The sequence below is a fragment of the Ursus arctos genome, unplaced genomic scaffold, assembly GCF_023065955.2.
Source record: "Ursus arctos isolate Adak ecotype North America unplaced genomic scaffold, UrsArc2.0 scaffold_15, whole genome shotgun sequence".
In the NCBI taxonomy this organism is placed as follows: domain Eukaryota; kingdom Metazoa; phylum Chordata; class Mammalia; order Carnivora; family Ursidae; genus Ursus; species Ursus arctos.
In genome coordinates, this window is record NW_026622819.1 from 29,848,263 (window position 1) to 29,870,783 (window position 22,521).

Genomic DNA, 22,521 nt, shown 5'->3' on the forward strand with positions numbered 1-22,521 from the left:
AATGTACCCATATTCCAGAAATACCCATACTCCAGGAACTAAATGAAAGTAAAGAACCAAACAGGTAAGGAAGGATTTTGGTGGAATGTACTTTCCCCCTCCAACTCCAAAAAATAGCCAGGCTCATCTCTCACTCATCCTGGTAGGCAGAATTCTAAAAATATCTGCCATCCCCTCAAGATTCCATGCCCTAATCCCTGGATCCTGTGAATATGGTATCGTTGTCATGACTGTGACTAATTTAATGTTATATAGCCTGGCAGATCTTAAAAGACAGGGAGATCATCTGGTACGCTTGGTCTAACTGGAGTTTTCACTAGCTAGTGGCAGAAGAGAAAGTCAGAGAGATTCAAAGCAAAGGATTCGAGGAATTTCTGCTCTGTTTGAAGACAGAGGAGCCACATGCCAAGGAAAGAGGATGGCCTCTGGAAGCTGAGAGTCCCCAGCTGACAGCAAGGAAACAGAGACCTCAGTTTTACAACAGCAAGGAAGAAAATTCTGCCAACAACCTGAATGAGGTTGGAAATGGATTTTTCATCAGAACTTCCAGATAAGAGCTATGCCAGACTTCTGACCTACTGAACTGTCAGCTAATAAATTGATGTTATTTTAAGTTGCTACATTCATAGTAATTTGTCATGTAACCGTGGAAAGTGCATTTCTCCCATCAATAAGGAGAATGTTAAGGGTCATAGGGAAAAGCCAGGAAAGGGGCCTAAGAATCCCAATTCACAACTTAGCAGGAGTAAGATCTGAGAAGTCTTACACAGAGAGCATCTATTTTGATTTCTTAGCTCAGGTCATGAAGTGTTAGGGTGTGATCAGTCCATAGTGACAGGAGTAATTAAAGATATAAAACCACTATTTTCCATAAAAATGAAAAACAATGAAAAACGAAAAACAACAGAAATATCCCCATTTCACAATATTCTCAAACGTAAGAATTTAAAATTATATACTATCAAATAAGTGCTTATGTCTGCAACCCAACAATCCTACTAGAAAAACACTTCATAGCATATTTATCGTAATAGCACCATCTGTAAAATCTTCACAGATAATACATTAATACATTGATCCCTGAATCAATTTATAGTTATCCCAGAATATCTCCAAAAAGATGTTGAAAATTACCCTGCCTCATTTCTAGAAAACAACCTTTATTCTATCTGCTTTTATCCCCCCAATAACCTTACTTTCAAAATTCTACAGAATATAGCTTTCTGCTTACTCAGTTTGTTAAGGCAGCTCTTCATTCTATTCCCTGTTGTTATTTCATTCTTTTAGTCTCTCAATGTAATTATGCTAAAAATACATACAACAGAAAAATAATTAAAGATCTAGGTTTCCACTGTAGCCTATCTTACACTATTTTAAATAAGAGATTAATTCTGAGGCTAAATTTCTCATAATTTAAAAAATTTTTAAAGATTTTATTTATTTATTTGACAGAGACAGCAAGAGAGGGAACACAAGCAAAGGGAGTGGGAGAGGGAGAAGCAGGCTTCCTGCAGAGCAGGGAGAGCCCGATGCAAGGCTCGATCCCATCATGACCTGAGCCGAAGGCAGACGCCTAACGGCTGAGCCACCCAGGCGCCCCATAATTTTTAATTTTTTAAACCACAACTAATTATATTATGAGAACCACAATGTAAGTCGGAGAAATAGAAAATTTAAACTCACACTGCTCTGACTCTATATGCAATCAGGCAAATCTAAAAGCTTTAAAAGCAACATACACACTTCCTTAAAAATTACTAGGAACAAATGGTACTTACTTGAGTTGTCCTTCAGCTGTATCTGGACTATGTCTGTAGTGAAAATCAGTATAGGGTGCTAAAATTCGCTAATAAAAAAAAGGAGAAAAAGAAGAAGAAAAAAGAGTCCTTATTATAAAACACATTGTTCCTGTAACAAGCTAAAATTAATTTCATTTTTTCTGTATCTTTATTGGGTATGCTGTTTGAGAAACTTAGTTCTTCAAACTCATCATCAAGGAATATATGAGTGATTTTTTATTTTTAAGATTTTATTTATTTGACAGAGAGAGAGAGAGAGAGAGACTGAGCGCATGAGAAGGGTGGAGGAGCAAGGGGAGAGGGAGAAGCAGGCTCCCCGCTGACCAAGGAGCCAGATACGGCCTCAATCCCAGGACCCCGGGATCATGACCTGAGCTGAAGGCAGATCAGACTGAGCCACCCAGGCACCCAATTTGAGCGATTTTTTAATGTACAAATTAAATTTCTAAACTTTAAAATTGAGGTATAACATACATATATAAAACAGTGCACAAACCATGAATGTAAGGTTTGGTGTATTTTCTCAAACTAAGCCCATTCCTGTAACTAGCACCAGATGAAGAAAATATTAGCATTCTTAAAGCCTCCTTATTCCCTCTTTAGATTCAGTCACTACCTACCCCAAGATTATTATCCTGACTTTTAAAACTATAACTTAGTTTTGCTTACTTTTGAACATTATTAAGTGGTTCTATTTTATAAATTATATTCTCCTTTTGGTGCTAGTATTAACCTAATCTACATAAAATTCTAATGATTTAGACAGACATGCTAGAGAACAATACATCTTTTATACTTTGCATAATTTCATACCCAAATATAAACAAATCTGTGGTTTAATCTTACTCTGAATGGTATCTGCAATGGACAACAATATAGTACATTCACAGATAAATTATAAGATTAATTTGCGGTAATTCTGTTCCAACCTCCACTACATACTTTATTATAAAAAAAGAGTACAAAGCAGTCTTATTATTTTAGACTGTAAAAAACACTGTAGTAAAAAAAATTAAACTGTAGCGTATTTTAAAAAGAAAGATTCATATTCTATTTCTTTCAAGTATATATGGTCATTAGTTGCTATCAAGCGCTTCTAAATTCAGAGAATTTTAGCACGGGTTAATAAATAAATAGTATATAATTAGCAGGAGCTATTCACAAAATTAACATAATAGAGTTCTTAAAAAGAAATGGTTCTCTTAAACAAGTAGGCAAATGTATATACAACCTTACTTGTGCTGTAACTGGCTTAAAACTACTTCACTTTATATGTTGATGAAATATTCTTGAGAATAATATTTTCAGTTCAGTCTAAACTCAATGAGCTATAAAATATTGCTGGGGATAAGTCAATCTTAGTTTATGTTTGATAATTAACGTGCTACATCTATTAACTTAAAAATTTCAAAGTAAGACTATGCATATATTTAAAGTCATATTGTAAAACTAGAAAAGGATATCGAAGTTCCTACCTCTAATTCTACATCAGCTCGCACATACTGTCGGGTCTTTGGATGATTAAGGAGGTGCAAAATTGTAGTAATTAGGGCCTCATTTATTCGACTTAATTGGCAATCAATCACATTTTTCAGGATGGTGTTCAGTCCACCTCGAAGGGCCACCACCTCTGGATTCTGAAGTGCTAAAATAAAAAAGAAAACCTTAATAAAGCATATAGTAGATACCTAATAAACAGTAATCAGAAATCTGGGATTTTATCTTGCAACAATTTCCTTTCTGACTTGAAGAACTTTCTAGTCAAAGACATTTAAAATGGGGATAAAATGTATCTAATAAGAGTCACGGACTATACTTTTCCCAAAACCCTGATTTTTTTTTTTAATGTCTTTGAATTGCTTTTTTATATCCTTTGTCTATTTTTTACTGGAATGGTTCTTCTTTCCTATCAATTGCAAGAAGTTGTTCATTTAATGGGAATATATATTAGCCTTTCATCTATTTCATATCTTTTATCTGCTTTTCAATTTAACTTTAGATTTTAATCTCAGATTTTAAACTCTGAAACTCGTCCCTTACTTCAAAGATCAGACATTTTCTGTTCATGCCCGCACATATATCTGTGTGTTTTAAATGAGTTCATGATTAACATTCCAGTTTTCAATCTGTCAGGAAATTGAGTTTTGCCTAATATTGATAAACTCAATCTTTTTCCAAATGTTTAATAAATTATTCCAGCATGATTCCCAAACTGATTTTTATCCTTTTGATGTACTAAAGTATTCTATATACCAGAGTCTGCAACTCAATTCCTTTTCATTTTTCTCTCTCTTAATAACCTAGTTTAATAATTTTTATAAAAATACACTTAAAAAAAACCCTTTCCCTTCCCTTCCATTATTGTTTCTCAAAAATGTTTCTGTTTATCCTAAGTTCAGAATTAGGTCTCCTCTATTTTTTCTAAATTGAGGTATATATAATTATGTACAGCAAAATTCACAGATCTTAATAGTACAGTTCAATAAATTTTGAACAATTTTTATACTCTTGTAACCAATATCCAAGAAATTTCATCATCCTAGAAAGTTCCCTCATATCACTTTTCAATCAGTATCCCCTCCACTGCACAACTAATGTTCTCATTTCTACATTACTAAGAATCAACTTGACAAATTCAAGTGTCAAAAGTACCCCTTCCCTCCGCCAAACACATGCACAAGTCATACGTATTTCTTATGAAGTTTTGTTATATATAGTTTTCTTTTCTACTTCGGAAATAGTATCTTTTTTCTCTAACACATTTACTGATTCTATTGCTGAAACAGAAAATAAATCTATCGAATTTGTATTTTCATGTTTCTAATCTCTTGAATTACTTAAGTTCTGTTTGTCAGTTGAGTCAGAGTTTTCTAGATATATCATCTACAATACGTAAACTTCATTTATTATTTTAATTTACTACCCTGGCTGAAAATTTTTAGCAATATTAACTTAATTAGCAATTCAAAGTTTATAGTATTTACAGGGATCCAGCATTAAGAATAATACAGTGCTGATCTGAAATAAGTATTCTAGAATGTTAACAAAGGAAGCTTTTATTTATTTTATATATGTGTATAGGTATGTGTGTATATCTATGTGTATATGCATATAAAATGATAGCTTCATTAAAAAATTGGTAGGTTCCAATATTTTAATACTTCCAATTAGATTACGTTATATAAGAACTCTGTTCCTTGAAGCAATTTTTTTAAGAAAACTACATGAATGAGTCTTTTGGGAGGCAATTACTTCATCAAGTACTTCTATGGTTTTTATCTATTGTGTTTTCTATTTTTTGAGTCAACTCTGGAAATAAAATTTTCTCCGAAAACCCATTCACTTCAATAAGATTTTCAAATACTTATAAAAGATATTTCATAATTTTAAAAAACTATTATTTTCTTCCTCATTTGTATATTAATCTTTTGTTTCCCTGACTTACATGATTTTTAAACATTAGTGTATGTTTGTGTACCTGTGTATGTTTCTCTCCAACTAACATGGATTATTTTAAATTATCAATCTTATTATCTAATTAGGACTCTTAATCTCATTGTTGCTTTCCTCCTGCTTACCTTAAAATTGATTTTCTTTCCTCCTGTTTCTATTTTCTTGGACTCATGTACTTATTTTCATTTCAATTAAGCTCTTTGCTTAATTATGAAAGCATTTTATGATAAGAAGTTAACTCCGAGTATAGCTTTTCAAGCATCCCATACACTGACATGTAAATTTTTATTATTTTCAAAATGTCCTTAATTAACTTTTTTACTTTGTCTTTAAATCAATATGTACTGTGAACGGTAGCTTTAAATCTTCAATAATAGGGCTTGATTCTCTTAATTTAGTTTACGATTTTGTTATTAACTTATTTATTATATCAAGAGTGAATGGAATCTACACCAGCTCTACTTTTGGTGGGAGAAAATTATCTTCTCTTGTCATTTAAAATTGTATTTTTTGGTTTTAAGTGAGGTTGAACTTTTTAAATAAGTTGATTAGCCATGTATTTCTTTGAGAATTAATTATTTTTCCTACTGATCTGTATATAAATAAGTTATTTACCTATCATGTTTGTAACATTTATTTTTTGTTTGCTCTGGCACTGCATGTTTTTTTGTTTCCTTATAATAAAATCTATAGTTGCTGAAATCTGTTTATTTCTTTTGATAATTTAAGACTCTTTTTCCTTACAATGATCAGATAAATGCTCATCCATTTTTTCCATTTTTCCCCATTTAACTCTTTAATCCTTTTGCATTTAGATTTTTTTTAATGTATGACAGACTGTTTTTTAACCCACATCAAGATATACTGCAGTTAACTAATATCTGAGAACCAGATTCTAAGCAATTTTATTCTGAACACTGGAATGTGGACAATTCCTATATTCCTATAAACTAAATTTTCATATCTTTGTAGCAATAACTAAAAATTAATAATGAAGGGGGAGTAAACAGAAGGGGGAATGAACCACGAGAGGCTATGGACTCTGGGAAACAAACTGAGGGTTTCAGAGGGGAGGGGGACGAGGGGACGGGCTAGCCCGGTGATGGGTATTAAGGAGGGCACATATTGCACGGAGCACTGGGTGTTACATGCAAACAATGAACCATGGAACACTACATCAAAAACTAATGACATACTGTATGGTGACTGACATAACATAATAAAAGATTAAAAAAAAAATTCACATATGAAAGGCATTTTAAAATGTTGTATTTTTATATTCGTTCTAAAACACTACATTTTTATTATGTGGAGAAAATTCTGACCCAGTTCACATTAAAAAATGTTACATTCTTATATATATACTTCCTAAAATGCTTCATTTTTATTACTTGAAGAAAATTCTGACCTAGTTCACAGATAATGGCAATGCATGCTCGGACCATTCTGTCTCTTTCTTGAAGTCCATCATTTCCAACTGCTATTAATGAGTTGGCCACAGAGCTAGGAAACAAGGAAGCATTCACAGTAATCATCTGTAACAGGGAGGAATCAGAAAAAGAAGTTATTTACTTCATAATACATGTTTAAAACCAATTTTGTTCATATTGAGGTGTTTATAACCATAGAACATTTATAAGATCCAGGCATCAATTTTAATCTTCTTCATATGAACATTTCAAAGGATTACTGTAACTAATAATCGGTGCAATAAATGTTAATAATCGTTACTATGGAAAAATGTTGGCTTTTTAGTTCAGACTATAAATCAATTAAATGACAAGATTAAATGTTTCTGAGATTCTAAGCTCCTCTCAAATAGGAACTATATTTTATACAACTGTTCAGTACCTAGACAAAGGAAATCAGTGGTAACAACAGCTGTCAACACACTACTGTACTATTCCATTCCTGACTCTTCCCCATATACAATCTCCACCAAGTCCTGTCCTACCAATTCACCTAACTATCCATATTCTCTCTCCCATCAAACTCTAATTTGGGTCCTCATTCTTTCTCACTTTAATAGACGCTTAATAATCTGCAACAGACGCTTAATAACAGACGCTTAATAATCTCCCTATCTCTAACCATCACTTGTTGCTATGCCAAAAGGTAAAGTTAGTAACCCATAATCTAGTTTTAATATTTCAAAAAGTAGGATGCAAATAATAAGTTTCTGGTGACAAAACTTTGGACGAATCCTACTTTAAATGAAAAGTTTAATTGGCAAGAATATATTTGGAATACTGAAAACAGATAACATATCTTCAGTTTGAAAATTAGAAAGAAAACAAATTATGTTGTTAATGACTGTTTAATAAGCAAAGACTGGTAGATGAACAATTTCAAAATAACAGGTCTCTGGAGTAGGGATAATTGATCTGTATTGGATGTTACTGGATTTATAATCCTATGTATCAAGGGCAAGTGATTCCCTAAATTAATCCCGTTCAACTGTAAAAAATCTATGGTATGTTAATCTCTTACTACATGAATAAAGAAATAATATATGAGCAAAATTGATGGCTTAAGTTAGGAAGGCAGTGAGCAGATTTTCAATTGGATAAAGAGAAGTAACAGCTGAAAATTGGGAAAATTATATAGAAAATGACAGAGACAAAAACCAGGAAGAATTCTCTGGACTATTTGAGGAGAGAAAGGGGGCGGGGGCGAATCAGACACACTGAAAACAAGCACAAACAAAAAATCTTCCAAATGAATGAGACAGGTGAAAGAGAAGGAAAAAAAAACACACGAATATTCCTTAATACTCATGGATTAAGTTATCCTAAAGCAACAAATGTTTCTTCCTTTTCTTTAAAATAAGATTTAATACTTACACAGAAAATCTGAAAACTTTTAAAATGTATACAAAAAAACCCACAGTGACCTAGCCATTATAATATTAACATTAATTTCTACTAGCTCAGTTGCCAAGATGTTGCTGAAAAAAAGAAATATGTGTTCGTTGTTAAAAATACTACTGAAATTACAGTTCCTCTAGCCAATAGAGGCCACTATTCATTCAGCAAGTATGTTTTCCTTTTAACTCTATCTGCTTTTAGCTAAACCAAGGAGGAACCCTACACCATAATTCCTCTTCTGAGCCTACATCTTACCATCAGGTATAAGCTATTTTCCTGCTCTTAGATTCACAAATGATATCTGCCTCAGATTATTCTGTATTTATGAAGATAACAGAAGAAAATAATACTTTTGTAATAGCATTACTAAATTGTTAGGGGTCTGTTTACTTTTACAGGGCTGTTTTATAAACGAAATTGTAACGTGCCAAAACATTTTACAAAACTGAAATAAAATATTTACTGAATAATTCAAAGAAGCTGAATTTAATTGTCTGAATCTATCTGGAATTGTATTTTCTTCTGCAGGCAATTTTTAGGGCAGCAATTCTCCAAGTGTGGTCCAGGAAGCAAGGGTCTCTAGGATATTTTCAGAGATTCTGTGAAGTTAAAACTATTTTCACAATAATACAAAGACATTATTTGTTTTTTTCACTCTCGGTCTCTCGGAAGTATATACTGAAGTTTACCAGAGGCTCCACTGAACCTGAAATCACAACAGACTGAATGAAGAACCAAATATGACAATCCAGCTACTACTTTCCATCAAGACAAACACTAAAGACATTTGCGAAAATCAAAAATAACGTCATTCTGTTAAGTTTCTTTTTGGAAAATATATTTTTACAAAAATGTTTATATGTGATGGGTTTATTATTTCTAATATGCTAACATATATTTTAATTGCTCACTTATAATTCTTAGTATGATAAACATTGACATATATTCCTCAAATAGCCAAAAAGTTATTCTAGGTTCTTCAGAAACAAATTTTATTTTCTTATCCTGAATTCTCAAAATCATGGCAGGAGAGACTATGAATAAGTAAAAACCATAAATCTAATTTTTAAATTTAAATTCAAGGAGTTAAATCACAGTCCCAATATGACACTTTACCTATAACAAAAATATTGTAATCTATCTTCAATATCACTCTTACTAGAATGTAAATTTGTTTTAAGACATTCATCCATTTACCTCTTCCTTACTATGCTCACCTGTGGGTATTACTATTAACCCCAAGGTGGACAATTGGAAGAAAAAAGAAAAAGAGGGGATCTAGTTACTGTACAAATCCAACACTCTCCCATTTCGAAGTATGCACTGAATTCAAAAGTGGGTAAAGAGGAGAAGGGTTAAAATTTTTATTTTTTAAAAAATAATTTTAATAATTTTAGATGTTTTTACATTAAAATAACTATATACTGCCTAAGTTTCATAAACGTTTAGGATAAAACTGGATACTTAGGATGAAACATGAAAAAATTCTTATGTAACTATGCCCTAACCAAGTTAACTCTTAGTTCACTGTTTTGCCATTAGGGTATCTCATTAAATAACAATAAAAAATTCCTCGAAAACCTCTCATTAGAAGCATTATGGATTATCCTTAACACCCTTCTCTACTGCAGAATTTAGATTTTGACCTATCCTGTACAATGGTCTGAAATGCTTATTGAAACTGCCTATGGACAATTAGTCTTCAAAACAACCAGTTTGTAACTCTTTGTGACATCCACTTAATGGTATTAACTCCAAGCATACAAGTGAGAGAAAAGCAGAGTGGGGAACAAGTAATCCTCTTTCTCCAATAATATATCAAAAAGCAGTAATTTCATTTAGAGGTCTACCAAAGGAAGAAATATGGTGGTTCTTCCCCACTCCCTTATCCATGGGGGATATGCTCCAAGACTCCCAGTGGATACTGAACCCACAGACAGTACTGACTCCATATATAAACTATACTAAAAATCTACTGTTGACTGAAAGCCTTACCAATAACGCAGTCAATTAACACATATTTTGTATATGTTATATATGCTATGTTCTTACAATAAAGGAAGCTAAAGGAAATGTTAAGAAAATCATAAGAGATAATACATTTACAGTTCTATACTCAATTTATTGAAAAAATCCACATAAGTAGACCATGAAGTTCAAAGGTCAAGTATACTATTTTTTTTTACTATACATACATAAGCTACGATAAAGTTTAATTCATAAATTAGGTATAGCAAGAGATTAACAATAATAAAACAGAACAATTATAATAAAATTTATATGAATGGGGTCTCTCTCTCTCTCAAAATAACTTATTGTACTGTACTCACCCTTTTTGTGGTGATGTGAGATGATAAAATGCCTATGTGATCAGATAAGTGAGGTGATGATGTAAGTACTGTGACATAACATGAGGCTACTACAGACGTTCTAACCGTAAGGCAGAAAGAAAACCATGGCTGACCTCAGGAAACCGAAACTCAGGATAAGGGGGGGAAACTACTATATTCTTTACAGTGAATATTGTATTAAAAAATATTGTCCTAGTTGTACCCAATCACAGAAAATAATTACACAAAATATTTATGCTTAACTCTAAATTTAACAGACCTATTTACCTCATAAAATTTTAACAAGCAAAAATGTTTAATGAGAATTTAGCCTTTAAATTTTAACATAAAGATTTCACAAAACAGTCTAAATCTAAAAATGTAAAATACAAAAATCTGCCTTCTCTCTCATAGAGCGTACCTTTCTGACTAATCGAAGTGCTTGTGTCCTCTCTACCTCGTTGCTCTGCTGTATGTCAATGCACCTAAATAATACACAAAATATTTAGTTATTGATAAAAATCTTTATTAAACACTTTTTTGTATAATACCACCAGGTCAGACCCATCTTCATAATGTTAATACGGTATTTAAAAATTTTAACATGATTTTAACACCAGCAGACATTTACTTAGTTAACTTACATCCAGTTCTCTTGTGATATTTGCTATAATAAAGCATTTCAAAACTATTTCATTTAAAACTCCAGAAAAGATAGTTATATTATACATCAATAGAGAAATAATAAACATAAAAGCAAAGTATCAGAAATCTACTGAAAAAAGAATTCATCTATCTTTGATAAAAATTTGCAATTTTATAAAAATGGTAAAGGAAAAACACTTTCAGCTTATGTTTTAGTTTAAATGTGATTTTTAGGGGCATATGGGTATCTCTGTTGGTTGAGCAACTAACTCTTGATCTCAGCTCAAGTCTTGCTATCTCAGGGTTGTGAATTCGAGCCCCATGTTGGGCTCCACACTGAGTGTGGGGCCTACTTAAAAAAAAAAAGTGATTTAACCAGGGTCTACATTTTATATATTATGACTATGTTAAAAGTCTTATATACTAGCCACAATAATTCTATTTTACCAAATATAATGTAATCTCTAAATGCATTTCAAAAATTAATGCTCAGATATCACTTAACTGACATTTTTCTGTAAAATTTATTAAATTACTCAATTTCTTAAGAGTCTTTAGTTTATACAGCCAAACAATTAATTTTTCCTTAAGTTCAGGTAGTTCACTATTCTAATCAATACATATAGATAATTTGCTACTCAAGAAGCATTTCTTCTATCTGAATTCAATTAAATCTAAAACAATTTTATTAAGAAAAAATTAAACAGAATTCAATTTGTGGCCACACCAGAGAGGCTGATCAGACCACCCCTCTAGCCAAAAACAACTGTAAAGGGTAAACAAAATACTTTTTAAAACTTTAAAAGGGCAATGGATAATAATCCCTGGAAAGAGACACAGAAGCTCCACATCCAACCAGGCTTTGGTCCTCGGGGCACCTGTCAATCCCCAGTTTTAGTCCTAGCAGAAAGCAAAAATCTTTCTAGACTGGAGAGACAAGTTGAACTTTAGTGCAGCCAATGTGGCTGTGACTTGAGGGAAAAAAATCCCGGAGAAAAGAAAACATAGGATAGTGAATGCAAATCTTCATGCAATCTCCTCTCCAAGGCACTTGCCAATCTCTATGTTGTGTAAAAACAGAGTAAAAATCCAAGGAACCAAACAAAAAGCTACTGCCAAGAAGCTAAGGAAGTAAGCAGAAATCTGAACAGGTACATAACACTCTAGATAGATGTTACAGCTCAAGGCTGGTCAAAGCGAAGAGGTTCTGCAAAACATCTACAGCTGTCATTTGAGATCCCAAATAGCCACTCCATAGATCAAAGGGAAAGCTAAAACCAAACTTTAGCAAAATCAGTGTGATAAGCCAACATTCTAGAATAAAGCTTAACTCTCTTAAGAGGAAAACAGCATAATCTAGAGCCAAATATTCTGCATATGCGATGTTCACATCCAATCATGTACTAATATGGGGTATGCTTTAAAATAAACAAAGGGCCAAGTAACTAAAAACCAAGAAAAGAAAATGACAATAGAAACAGAACACAGGTGATTCACATATTAGTGTTGTCATAAGGCTATAAATCACTATGATAAATATGATCAAGTAAATAGAAGGAAACATGGAGAAATAAAGCAATGACCTAGAATCTTTAAATAAGAGTAAAACAAATACAATAACTGAAATTAAAAATTGAAGAGACTGATTTACCAGCAGGATGGAGGAAAAAAACAGGTAAGTAGAAAGTAAACACACTGAAGCATAAAGATTAACAAAAACTGAAAATACAGTAAGAACATCAAAGACATGTGGGACAGTGGACAGATTCAACACTACACAGCTGGAGTATGAGAGGATATGAGAGAAGAATGAATGAACAGAAGAAAACCTTTAAAGCAGCCAGAAGAGTAAAAAATACATCACTTCAAAGAAGCAATAAGAAGAGACTACGTACTGTTCACGAGGTTAAAAAAAAAAAGTCCAGAAGACAATAACTTATTTAAAGCATTAAAAAACAGGAACTAGTCATAAAAACAGCCTTCAGATATGAAGGCAAAATAGAGGCATTTACAGACCAAAAAAAAAAAAAAAAAAAGATGAAAGAATTCATCTTGAGTAGACCACTAAAACAGTAAAGGAAATTTATCAAACAGAAAGTGATGCAAGATGAACGAAAATGTACAAATGCAAGAAGGAAGGATATTGGAATGGGTAAATAATGTAGGTAAATAGCTATAGTTTCAGTTTGGGGCACCTGGATAGCTCAGTAGATAAAGCGCTAACTCTTGGTTTCGGCTCAGGTCCTGATCTCATGGGTTGTGAGATGGAGCCCTGTGTTGGGCTCCACACTTACCAGGGAGCCTACTTAAGATTCTCTCTTTCTGCCCCTCCCCCCATGCTCTCTCGCTCAAATAAATAAATAAGTTTTTAAAAATATGTATCAATAGCTCCAGTTTAAAACAGTAACAAAACTATCCTGTAGGGTTACAAATATATGCAGAAATAAAAACTATAGCAATAATACAAAAAGCAGAGGGGAGATGATATAAACTATAAAAGGTTTCCTACATTGTTCTGGTTGTAATAAAACACTAAACCTTAATATCAAGGACACAAGTTGTAATCTCTAGGGCAACTGCTGAAAGAAGACAAGACTTTACAACCAACATATTAATAGAAGAGGAAAAGAAATTCTTGATATTCCAAAAGAAACAAAAGGAGAAACATAAGAACAAAGAACAGATGTGACAAATCTCAGGAAAGCAAACAAACTCATATGAGAAAATTAACAAAATGAACAAACTCATAAACATGCATATAATTATACTACATAAAGCCCACAGACCATGCATATAAAAATCCACTAGACACAGTCTAAATATTCCAATTAGAAGACAAAGACAGTCAAACTAGATTTAAAAATGAACAAAAAACCTATATGATGTTTATAGGCCAGAAACTTAAATGTAAGGACAAAACAACAGAAAGTAACAGGATGGTAAATGATATATCCTGCAAGCCCTAAATCAAAGTTGAGTATAGCCATATTAATATAAGGTAACATGAATACTCAGAAGTACTACTAGGAATAAAAAGTGACATTTCATAACTATAAAAAGATTAGCCCAATGTGAAGGTTTAACAATTCTAAATATGAATGTAGTAACAAAGCTTCAAAATATATAAAGTAATGACTAACAAAAGAAGAAGGAGAAAATCTGAATAGTATTGTATCTGCTGAAGAAATGGAATCCATAATCTTAACACTTCCTTAAAAAGGGGTGCCTGGGTGGCTCAATAGGTTAAGCATCTGTCTTAGACTCATGTCATTATCCCAAGGTCATGAGGTGGAGTCCCCCATCAGGCTCCTTGCTCAATGGGGAGCCTGCTTCTCCCTGTCTGCTGTTCCCCCCGCTTGTGTGTGCACTCTCTCTCTCTGAAAAATAAATAAAATCTTAAAAAACAAAACAAAACAAAACTTCCTAAAAAAAGAAAACCCTATGCCCAGACAAATTCACTGGTGAATTCTACTAATCACGTAGGAAAAAAAAAACCAATACTCATCTTACATAAATTCTTCCAGAAAATATAAAAACAGGGCGACATTTCCCTAGTTGTTTTACAAAGCAAAAAAAAAAAAAAAAAAAAGTCCTGATACCACACCTAGAAGAATGGAAAAATATAGGCCAATACCTCTCATGAACTTAGCTACAAATCTTCCACAAAATATTAAACCAAATTCAGTTAATATTTAAAAAGGACAAAACACACAGTGAACATGTGGTGCTTACTTCAGGGATGCAAACAAGGAACATAAAGAAATCCACAAAAAGCCTACAGCAAGTATCATAAATAATGGCAAAACACTGAATACTTTTAACCCGAGTTCAGGAGCAAAACAAAGCTGTCCACTATCACTATTTCTAGTAAGTGCAATATTCTAACTAGTGCAATAAGGCAGGAAAAAGAAAGATACAAGGATCGGAAAGGAAGAAATAAAACAGTCATCATTTGCAATTAATGCTAGGTACACAGAAAACTCTAAAATAATTTTTAAAAACAATTAGAATTGGAAAGTGAATCTAGCAAGATCACTAGATAAGAGTTTAGTATCCAAACCCAGAGCCAAAAACAAAACCCCACAATTATTTTTCTACGTATTTAACAGCAAAAAATATGAAAAAGAAAAAATTTAACTTACAGTAATACTCTCATAAAAATACCTTAGAATGAACATAGCAAGTATGTGCAAGACCTCTAAACAGAAAACTACAAAATACTGTTGAAATTAAAGTTCCAAGAAAATAAAGGTTTAGAACCGTCAATGTTATTAAGATATCAATTCACCCCAAATTAATCTAGAACTTCAATGTAATTACTACTAAAATCCCAGAATGTTTTAAGGAAATGGACAAGTTGACTCTAAAATTCGTATGAAAATGCAGAACATAAAATAGCCAACAGTCTTAAAGAACAAAAATTGGAAGACTTATACTGACAGATATTAACATTTACTATCAGGCTGCAGTCATTAAAACAGTGAGAAACAAGGGCAAGAACAGACAAATAAACTAAGAAGAATAAGGAACACAAAAACAGATCCATACTTACCAGTTACCTGGTTTACAACAGAAGTGTCACTAATCTAGACACCAGAGGATAATCTTTTCAATAAATCCTAAAATGTACTGCGTATCCATAAAAATAAAAATGAATCGACCTGACACCTAATTAAACACACAGAGGAAGAAAACACAGAATAATATCTTCCAAAGAGTCCAAGATCATTAACTATAAAATTGGGTTTTATTAATTGTGGAGAGAGGAAAGATAAAACAGACTGACTTGGAGAAGATACTATCAAGACGTATACCTGAAAGGAATCATATCCGGAACATCAAGAACTTCTATATAATGAGACAGACAGATAATCCAATTTACAAATGAGTAAAAGACAAGGAGGATGTTCAAATAACCGACAAACAAATGAAAGGTGCTTAACATCAGTACTTATTAGGGAAATGCACATTAAAACCACAATGAGAGGCGCCTGGGTGGCACAGCGGTTAAGCGTCTGCCTTCAGCTCAGGGCGTGATCCTGGCGTTCTGGGATGGAGCCCCACATCAGGCTCCTCCGCTACGAGCCTGCTTCTTCCTCCCCCACTCCCCCTGCTTGTGTTCCCTCTCTCGCTGGCTGTCTCTCTGTCAAATAAATAAATAAAATCTTTAAAAAAAAAATTAAAACCACAATGAAACTCACAATGAACACTACAGCAGAAAGTCTACAATTAAAAACTAAAAGTAAGTGCTGATAGGAATGTAAAGAGACTGAAACTCTCAAACATTGTTGGTAGGAATATGAATTGGTACAATCACTATGGAAAACTGGCGGTACGTAGTAAAGCTAAATAGACATAAACCTATGACTTAGCAGTTCCACTCCTACATATATACCTAAGAAAAATGTGTGCATATGTCTACCTACAAGAATGTTCAGGGCAGCTTTATCCAAAATAGCCAAAACTGAAAACAACCTAGAAAATCACCAACAGAATGTAATAAATTATAGTATATTCGTAACATGAAATTTTACATAGCCTTTAAAAACAAAAGCAACATGGATACATCTGACAAATAACACCGAAGAAAGAAAAGAATAACTATGTATTTTTCCAAATATGATGCTCAAGAACAGGAAAAACTGGTTTACAATGAGAAAAGGCAGAATAATGTTTACTACTGGTTGGAGACGCAAGGGAAATTGGGATGCAGAAAATACTCTATCTTACTCAGGATAATGGGGTAGTTGGCTGTATATATCTCTAAAAATTATCAGGCTTTACACTAAAAATTTGTACACTTCACGATACATGTGTTAAAACTTAATATATAATTTTAAAAACATAAACAGCTCTAGGAAAATTACCTCGCTATTAAATAGTCCACTTTCAATTTTAGCACCTTCTGCAGAATACTGGAGTCTTGGATGAGATATCGAAGAGCTCGCAGCCCTGCTGCCCGCACTTCTTTTGCTTCATTCAATAAAGCTAACCGCAAACTGCATAAAAACAAAAAAAGTTTTGCTGCATGAGTTTCAAATACACAGAAAATTATGGTACCAAATTCTTCCTCAGGTGCAATAAGCAGAACTATTAGTGATTTTATATATACATAAATCATTCACTATAAGCCATGGAATTTCACTAATATTGTTATTTTTTAATCTGTGCTGCTTAAGCACATTCTTACTAATCAAGAAAATGTTATTTTGTTCTACCTTCTCTAGTTTATTTTATATAAACAATGGGAAATTAAATATGCCTTTTTCAAGGTGTATCACATATGCCTCTACAATCTATTCCCTTCTGCCTACCTGCTTCCACTCCACTCAAAGAGTCATTGTTTTAAATCAATTAATACTTTATGACAGTAGGCACAGACTATATAAATTTTAATTCCCAAGCACACCAAAAAGATGGCGATGAAATTATAACATTATGTCTCTGTTGGTGGACTTGAGAAAATAAAGTTTGCCAGAAGCACACTTTGTCTGAAGTGAGGTCTAGAGAGAATTGCAGATTCTTCTTGTTTTTAGGAAAATTTAAGAACTTTTGTTCTGTGAATTTCATGTTTAATTTAGAAGTCTGAATTATAAAAATCCAGGTATTTCCCATCATTAGCTTGGACTCTTTATATTTGATAATTACAAAGCATCAGTAAGAACAACAGAATAACCAAAAACATTAGAGATCTTGAATTTTTCTAATCAAACAACTGTTCTACAAAATCAAATATAATGTGTTATACTGTCCTTTTAGTTTAAAATTACTAGAATTGAGGGGTGCCTGGGTGGCTCAGTCGTTAAGCGTCTGCCTTCGGCTCAGGGCGTGATCCTGGAGTTCTGGGATCGAGCCCCACATCAGGCTCCTCCACTGGGAGCCTGCTTCTTCCTCTCCCACTCCCCCTGCCTGTGTTCCCTCTCTCACTGGCTGTCTCTCTCTCTAATAAATAAATAAAATCTTTATTTAAAAAAAAATTACTAGGGGCGCCTGGGTGGCACAGCGGTTAAGCGTCTGCCTTCGGCTCAGGGCGTGATCCCAGCCTTGTGGGATTGAGCCCCACATCAGGCTCCTCCGCTATGAGCCTGCTTCTTCCTCTCCCACTCCCCCTGCTTGTGTTCCCTCTCTCGCTGGCTGTCTCTATCTCTGTCAAATAAATAAATAAAATCTTTAAAAAAAATAAAAATAAAAATAAAAATAAAAAATAAAAAAAAATTACTAGAATTGAAATTACTAAAACCCAGAGGGGTGAGGGAGGGAACTGAACTATACTTACCAAATTATGATATCCTCATAGTTAAAACCCAATTTTTCTTCACTATGGCCAATATCACAAAGAAGCTGTCAGAAAAATAAAAGTATGTGAATATGTGTTATGTATTTTTGTCTATTTATATTTACATTATTTTTTAGACTGAAAAATAAGGTATTTTTCTTTAATAAAATTCCAGAAAATATACCAACTGTTCAAATATGCATATTTATTTCTATCCCTTACTGTTTTTTTATTTGACCTGCCAGTTTTAGATTTAACCCTCCTTTTTGCTTTCATTTGAAATCAACCAATTACTTTTTATTATTCCATTTTTCCCCCTCAATAAGTTTACTATTTTAAAACTATTTTTTAATGGTTACCATTGAGATTACAACATGCGTTGTTAATCACAGTCTAAGAGAAACTATTACCATGTCCTCAACAATGCTAGACTCTTCACACTTGAACTTCATTTACTTGCCTCACCTTTCACTTTACTGATGTTTTTTCTATTTTTCAAGCCCCACAGCAAATTACTGTTATTTTTATTTTCAGTTAATATTTAGTCAGTATCAATTTATATTTACCCACAAATTCACCTTTTCCATTATTCTTCATGTCAGTGGAATCTTAATGGGATATTCTTCCTTCTGTCTAAAGAATCCTCAGTTTGTTGATTTGTTTTATTGGTGTTTTCATTTATTTAATTTGTAGCCAAGGTTGCTGGTAACAGATTCTTTTGACTTTTGTTTGCCTGGAAATTTGTTTTTTCACTTCTGTTTTTGAAGGATATCTTGCTGGATTTACAAATTTTTAGGTTAGCTGCTATTTTCCTAAAAGCTTCAAGATGGTTTCCACTGTCTCTATTGAAAGTCTGATATCACTCTCACTCCTGGCTCCTTTGAAGGTCAGATCCTTTTTCTCAGAGTCCTTTCAAGATTTTTTTTCTTTATCTTTGGTTTTCAGCAATTTTACGGTTCAGGTGTGGTTTTCTTTGTATCTATCCTGCTTAGGAAAAATAGAAATTTCCAAATCTCTGGGTTGATATATATTTTATTAGTTTTAGAAAATTCTATACATTATCTCTTCAAAATTACTTCTGCCCAATCTTCTCTCTTCTCTTTTTCTGGTAATTCAAATATCAGATCCATTTGTGTATACTGCAGATCTCTAAAACCTCTTTTCTATTTTCTCCATTCTCTTTTATCTCAGTGCTTTGGCTGGACATTTTCTATTTATCTGTCTTCCAGTACAGCTAATCTATCTAGCGAGTTTTTCGTTTTAGACATTGTTTTTCCCTTCTTGAATTTTCATTTAACTTTACACACATTTCCTATAATAAAAAATCTTCTTTTTCACCTATGCTCTCCATAGTTCCTCTATTTTCTTGACATATAAATCATATTTTAAATATTTAAAGTGCTTATTATCTAAATGAATGTGAATGATGTAGACCATCTCTGGATCTGTTTCTACTATGTTTTTCCTTTTGTTGTAGTCATGTAGTCCTGCCTTTTGGTGGATCCTGTAATCTCTGTATATAAAAACTTGCAGAGATTCCTGATAGTATCTTTCTCTACCGAGGGCTTATCCTTTTCTTTGTTAGGTCACTGGACAATATTAAGTACAGATAAACTTCTGCTCTTGTAAGACTCACTCTACCTCCACTTTTTCCTTTTTCTCCTTGCTCCCCATGTTTCAACTGAAACCTTTTTTTGTTGTTGAGGGGATTAGTCCCAAGAGGATGATATATCTAATTTTTGTCATACAAAAACACTACAAGTTCTACCTTTATTTTCAAATATTTTTTGTTTAGATTTTTAAGTTAACTATCTCAGATACTCTCAGTATTCAACAAATGTATGGAGACACGAATCTCCTTATACTAGATTTCCCCTAGGTCTCCACCAAAAGGTCTGGGCTGTTTTTTCTGTGTTTTAGTTACAGTACTCCTGGGCCTAAAGTCTGAGTCTCTAGTTTTCTGCCCACCTCTACACTAGCCAGTATCCCTCGGCAAAAGTTTTTGGAGAAGTTAAGTTCACCTCCACAAGATTCTCCCTTCTCTGAAGCTTTGGCTCCTACATTTCTTGTCCACTGAGCAGTTTTCTGCTACCTTCAAACAGGCTTTCCTTGTTTTCATTAAGAACACTGATCTAATACTAGCTACTTCCCTTCTGCCTGGATGACTATAGACCATTTTAGTCTGAGTTTTGAAAAATAACTTTTACCTAAAAGTTATATAAAAGTTTCTCAAGTTATTTAATGGGCCTAACTGAAATGGATGAAAGAGAAGATTGATCCTTTAATTAACACTGAAGAATCAGAAGAGATTCCAAGCACTATTATTCTTCAGTATGAAGTTATGAACATGTTAACCAGACAGAATAAACCAACCAAAGTGGCTAGCACATCTGTCCGTGAAAAGAATGGACCCAAGGATATATTTCAAAGGGTACAATACTGCAGAAAAAAAAAGCTAATCCTATTCTAGTGGTAGGCTCCTTATAAAATTTCCTATCCAGTTTCTTCTTTAGAAGCAAAAGAAAAAAGAAATGTTCCAAATGGAACAGGTAAGGGGATCAGAATAGAGTAGCTCTCAATACTGCAAAATTTCATAGCAGAAAAGGAGACTATACAAATGATCGCTTTGTGTGGTAAGAAAATGCTGTGTAAATAAGCAAATAGGCAAAACAAGCTAAAAAGCTTTTGTTCACAGGTCTTTATCCAAAATTGTTATACTGGTATTCCTCTAAAATCCTCAAAATTCTGAAATATGACAAAGAAGCTTTAGACCAAACTTTCAAATGGTATGAAATTTTTTTGTTATTTCTCTTATAGTTTGTTGCACAACGTTGTAAGTACTTAAAAATGGAGGATGAGGTTTTTTTATACATACATATAGATTTAAAATAAAATGTAAGATTTCCTAAGCTTTGAGACAAAAGAGGAAAGTTCATATATCTCTAAAAAACCAACTGCATACCTAAAATTAAAAGTTTAATAACATATTACTCAAAAATATTTGCAAAATCATGATAAGCAAAGGTTTGGGCCGTATATTAGTTTGCTGGGGCTGCCGTAACACGAACCACGACCAGGCAGCTCAAACACAGAAATTTATTTTCTCATGATTCTAGAAGCTAGAAGATCAATGTAGCTTGACAGAGGTTCTTTGTTCTGAGGTCCTCTCTCCTGGGTTTTCTCAAGTCTTTGTATGGTTGTTCCTCTGTGTATATCTGTGTACTAATCTCCTTTTCTTATCAGGATACCAGTCACATTGGATTATGGATCACCCAAATGACCTAATTTTACCTTAACTACCACTTTAAGGGCCGCATCTCCAAATACATACACATTCTGAGGTACTGCGGGTGAAGGCTTCAACAAATGAATTGGGGGGACACAATTCAGCCCTTAACATTACACCCTCATATAGCAAAAGCAGGGCCTACAACAACAAGTAGGCACTTATAATGTGAAAGGCCTAAACAAATTAGGGAAATGTTACTGAGAAGAGGCCAAGAAAATGTACAAAGAATTTAATGAAGCAGCAAAATTGATAAATAAACATGACATATTTCCTGTTTCCTAAAATCTGAACCAAATACACTGAAAAATACCATTTGAAATAAAGTTCACCAACGTGGCAAGAAACTGCTTTTTAACATGATTATACCAAATAAGACAATATACTATCAGTGGGGTTGATTATAAACTGAAAATATTTTGTAAAATATGAAAAATGCTCTAGGGTTGGGAACTACTTTTGGTGATTTATATTAACAAAATAATCTAAAATGAAGAGTACACTGTACATTATTTATAATGGTAAGGAACTGGAAACAAAATGTTCAAAAAGGACCAAACTTATGTAGCCATCAATATTACATAATATTTAAACATGAGGAAAAACTAACATAATGTACTGGTAAGACAAGGAAAAAATTCTAAATGATATATATATATATATATATATATATATATATATATATATATTTTTTTTTTTTTTTAAGATACATTTTTTAAAAGTCTATATATCAAAATTTTAATACCAAAAATGAAAATGTAATCATGGGTGATTTATTTCCCTCTCTGTGCTTTTCTGTATTTTGGAAATGTTTATAATGAGTATGTATTACATAACCTGGGGATGGTTATCCATATATAAAATT

At 32.9% G+C, this 22,521-nt stretch overlaps 1 protein-coding gene across 9 annotated transcripts in view; it reads right to left on the reverse strand.

Moving 5' to 3' along the window:
* The window catches only part of RICTOR (RPTOR independent companion of MTOR complex 2), a 111,848-nt gene that overhangs the window by 42,752 nt on the left and 46,575 nt on the right, over positions 1–22,521 (reverse strand). For 7 of the 9 annotated variants that reach the window (XM_026506855.4, XM_026506856.4, XM_026506861.4 and 4 more), the window contains 6 exons: positions 18,371–18,435; positions 16,962–17,093; positions 10,871–10,934; positions 6,661–6,787; positions 3,275–3,444; positions 1,779–1,846 (listed from right to left, as the gene is read on the reverse strand). In XM_026506855.4, the coding sequence (XP_026362640.2) occupies positions 1,779–1,846; positions 3,275–3,444; positions 6,661–6,787; positions 10,871–10,934; positions 16,962–17,093; positions 18,371–18,435 (626 nt within the window). Of the gene's footprint in view, positions 1–1,231; positions 1,306–1,778; positions 1,847–3,274; positions 3,445–6,660; positions 6,788–10,870; positions 10,935–16,961; positions 17,094–18,370; positions 18,436–18,948; positions 19,355–22,521 lie in introns of those variants that run through there. The other 2 variants (XM_057312210.1, XM_057312212.1) reach the window with 2 other exon arrangements.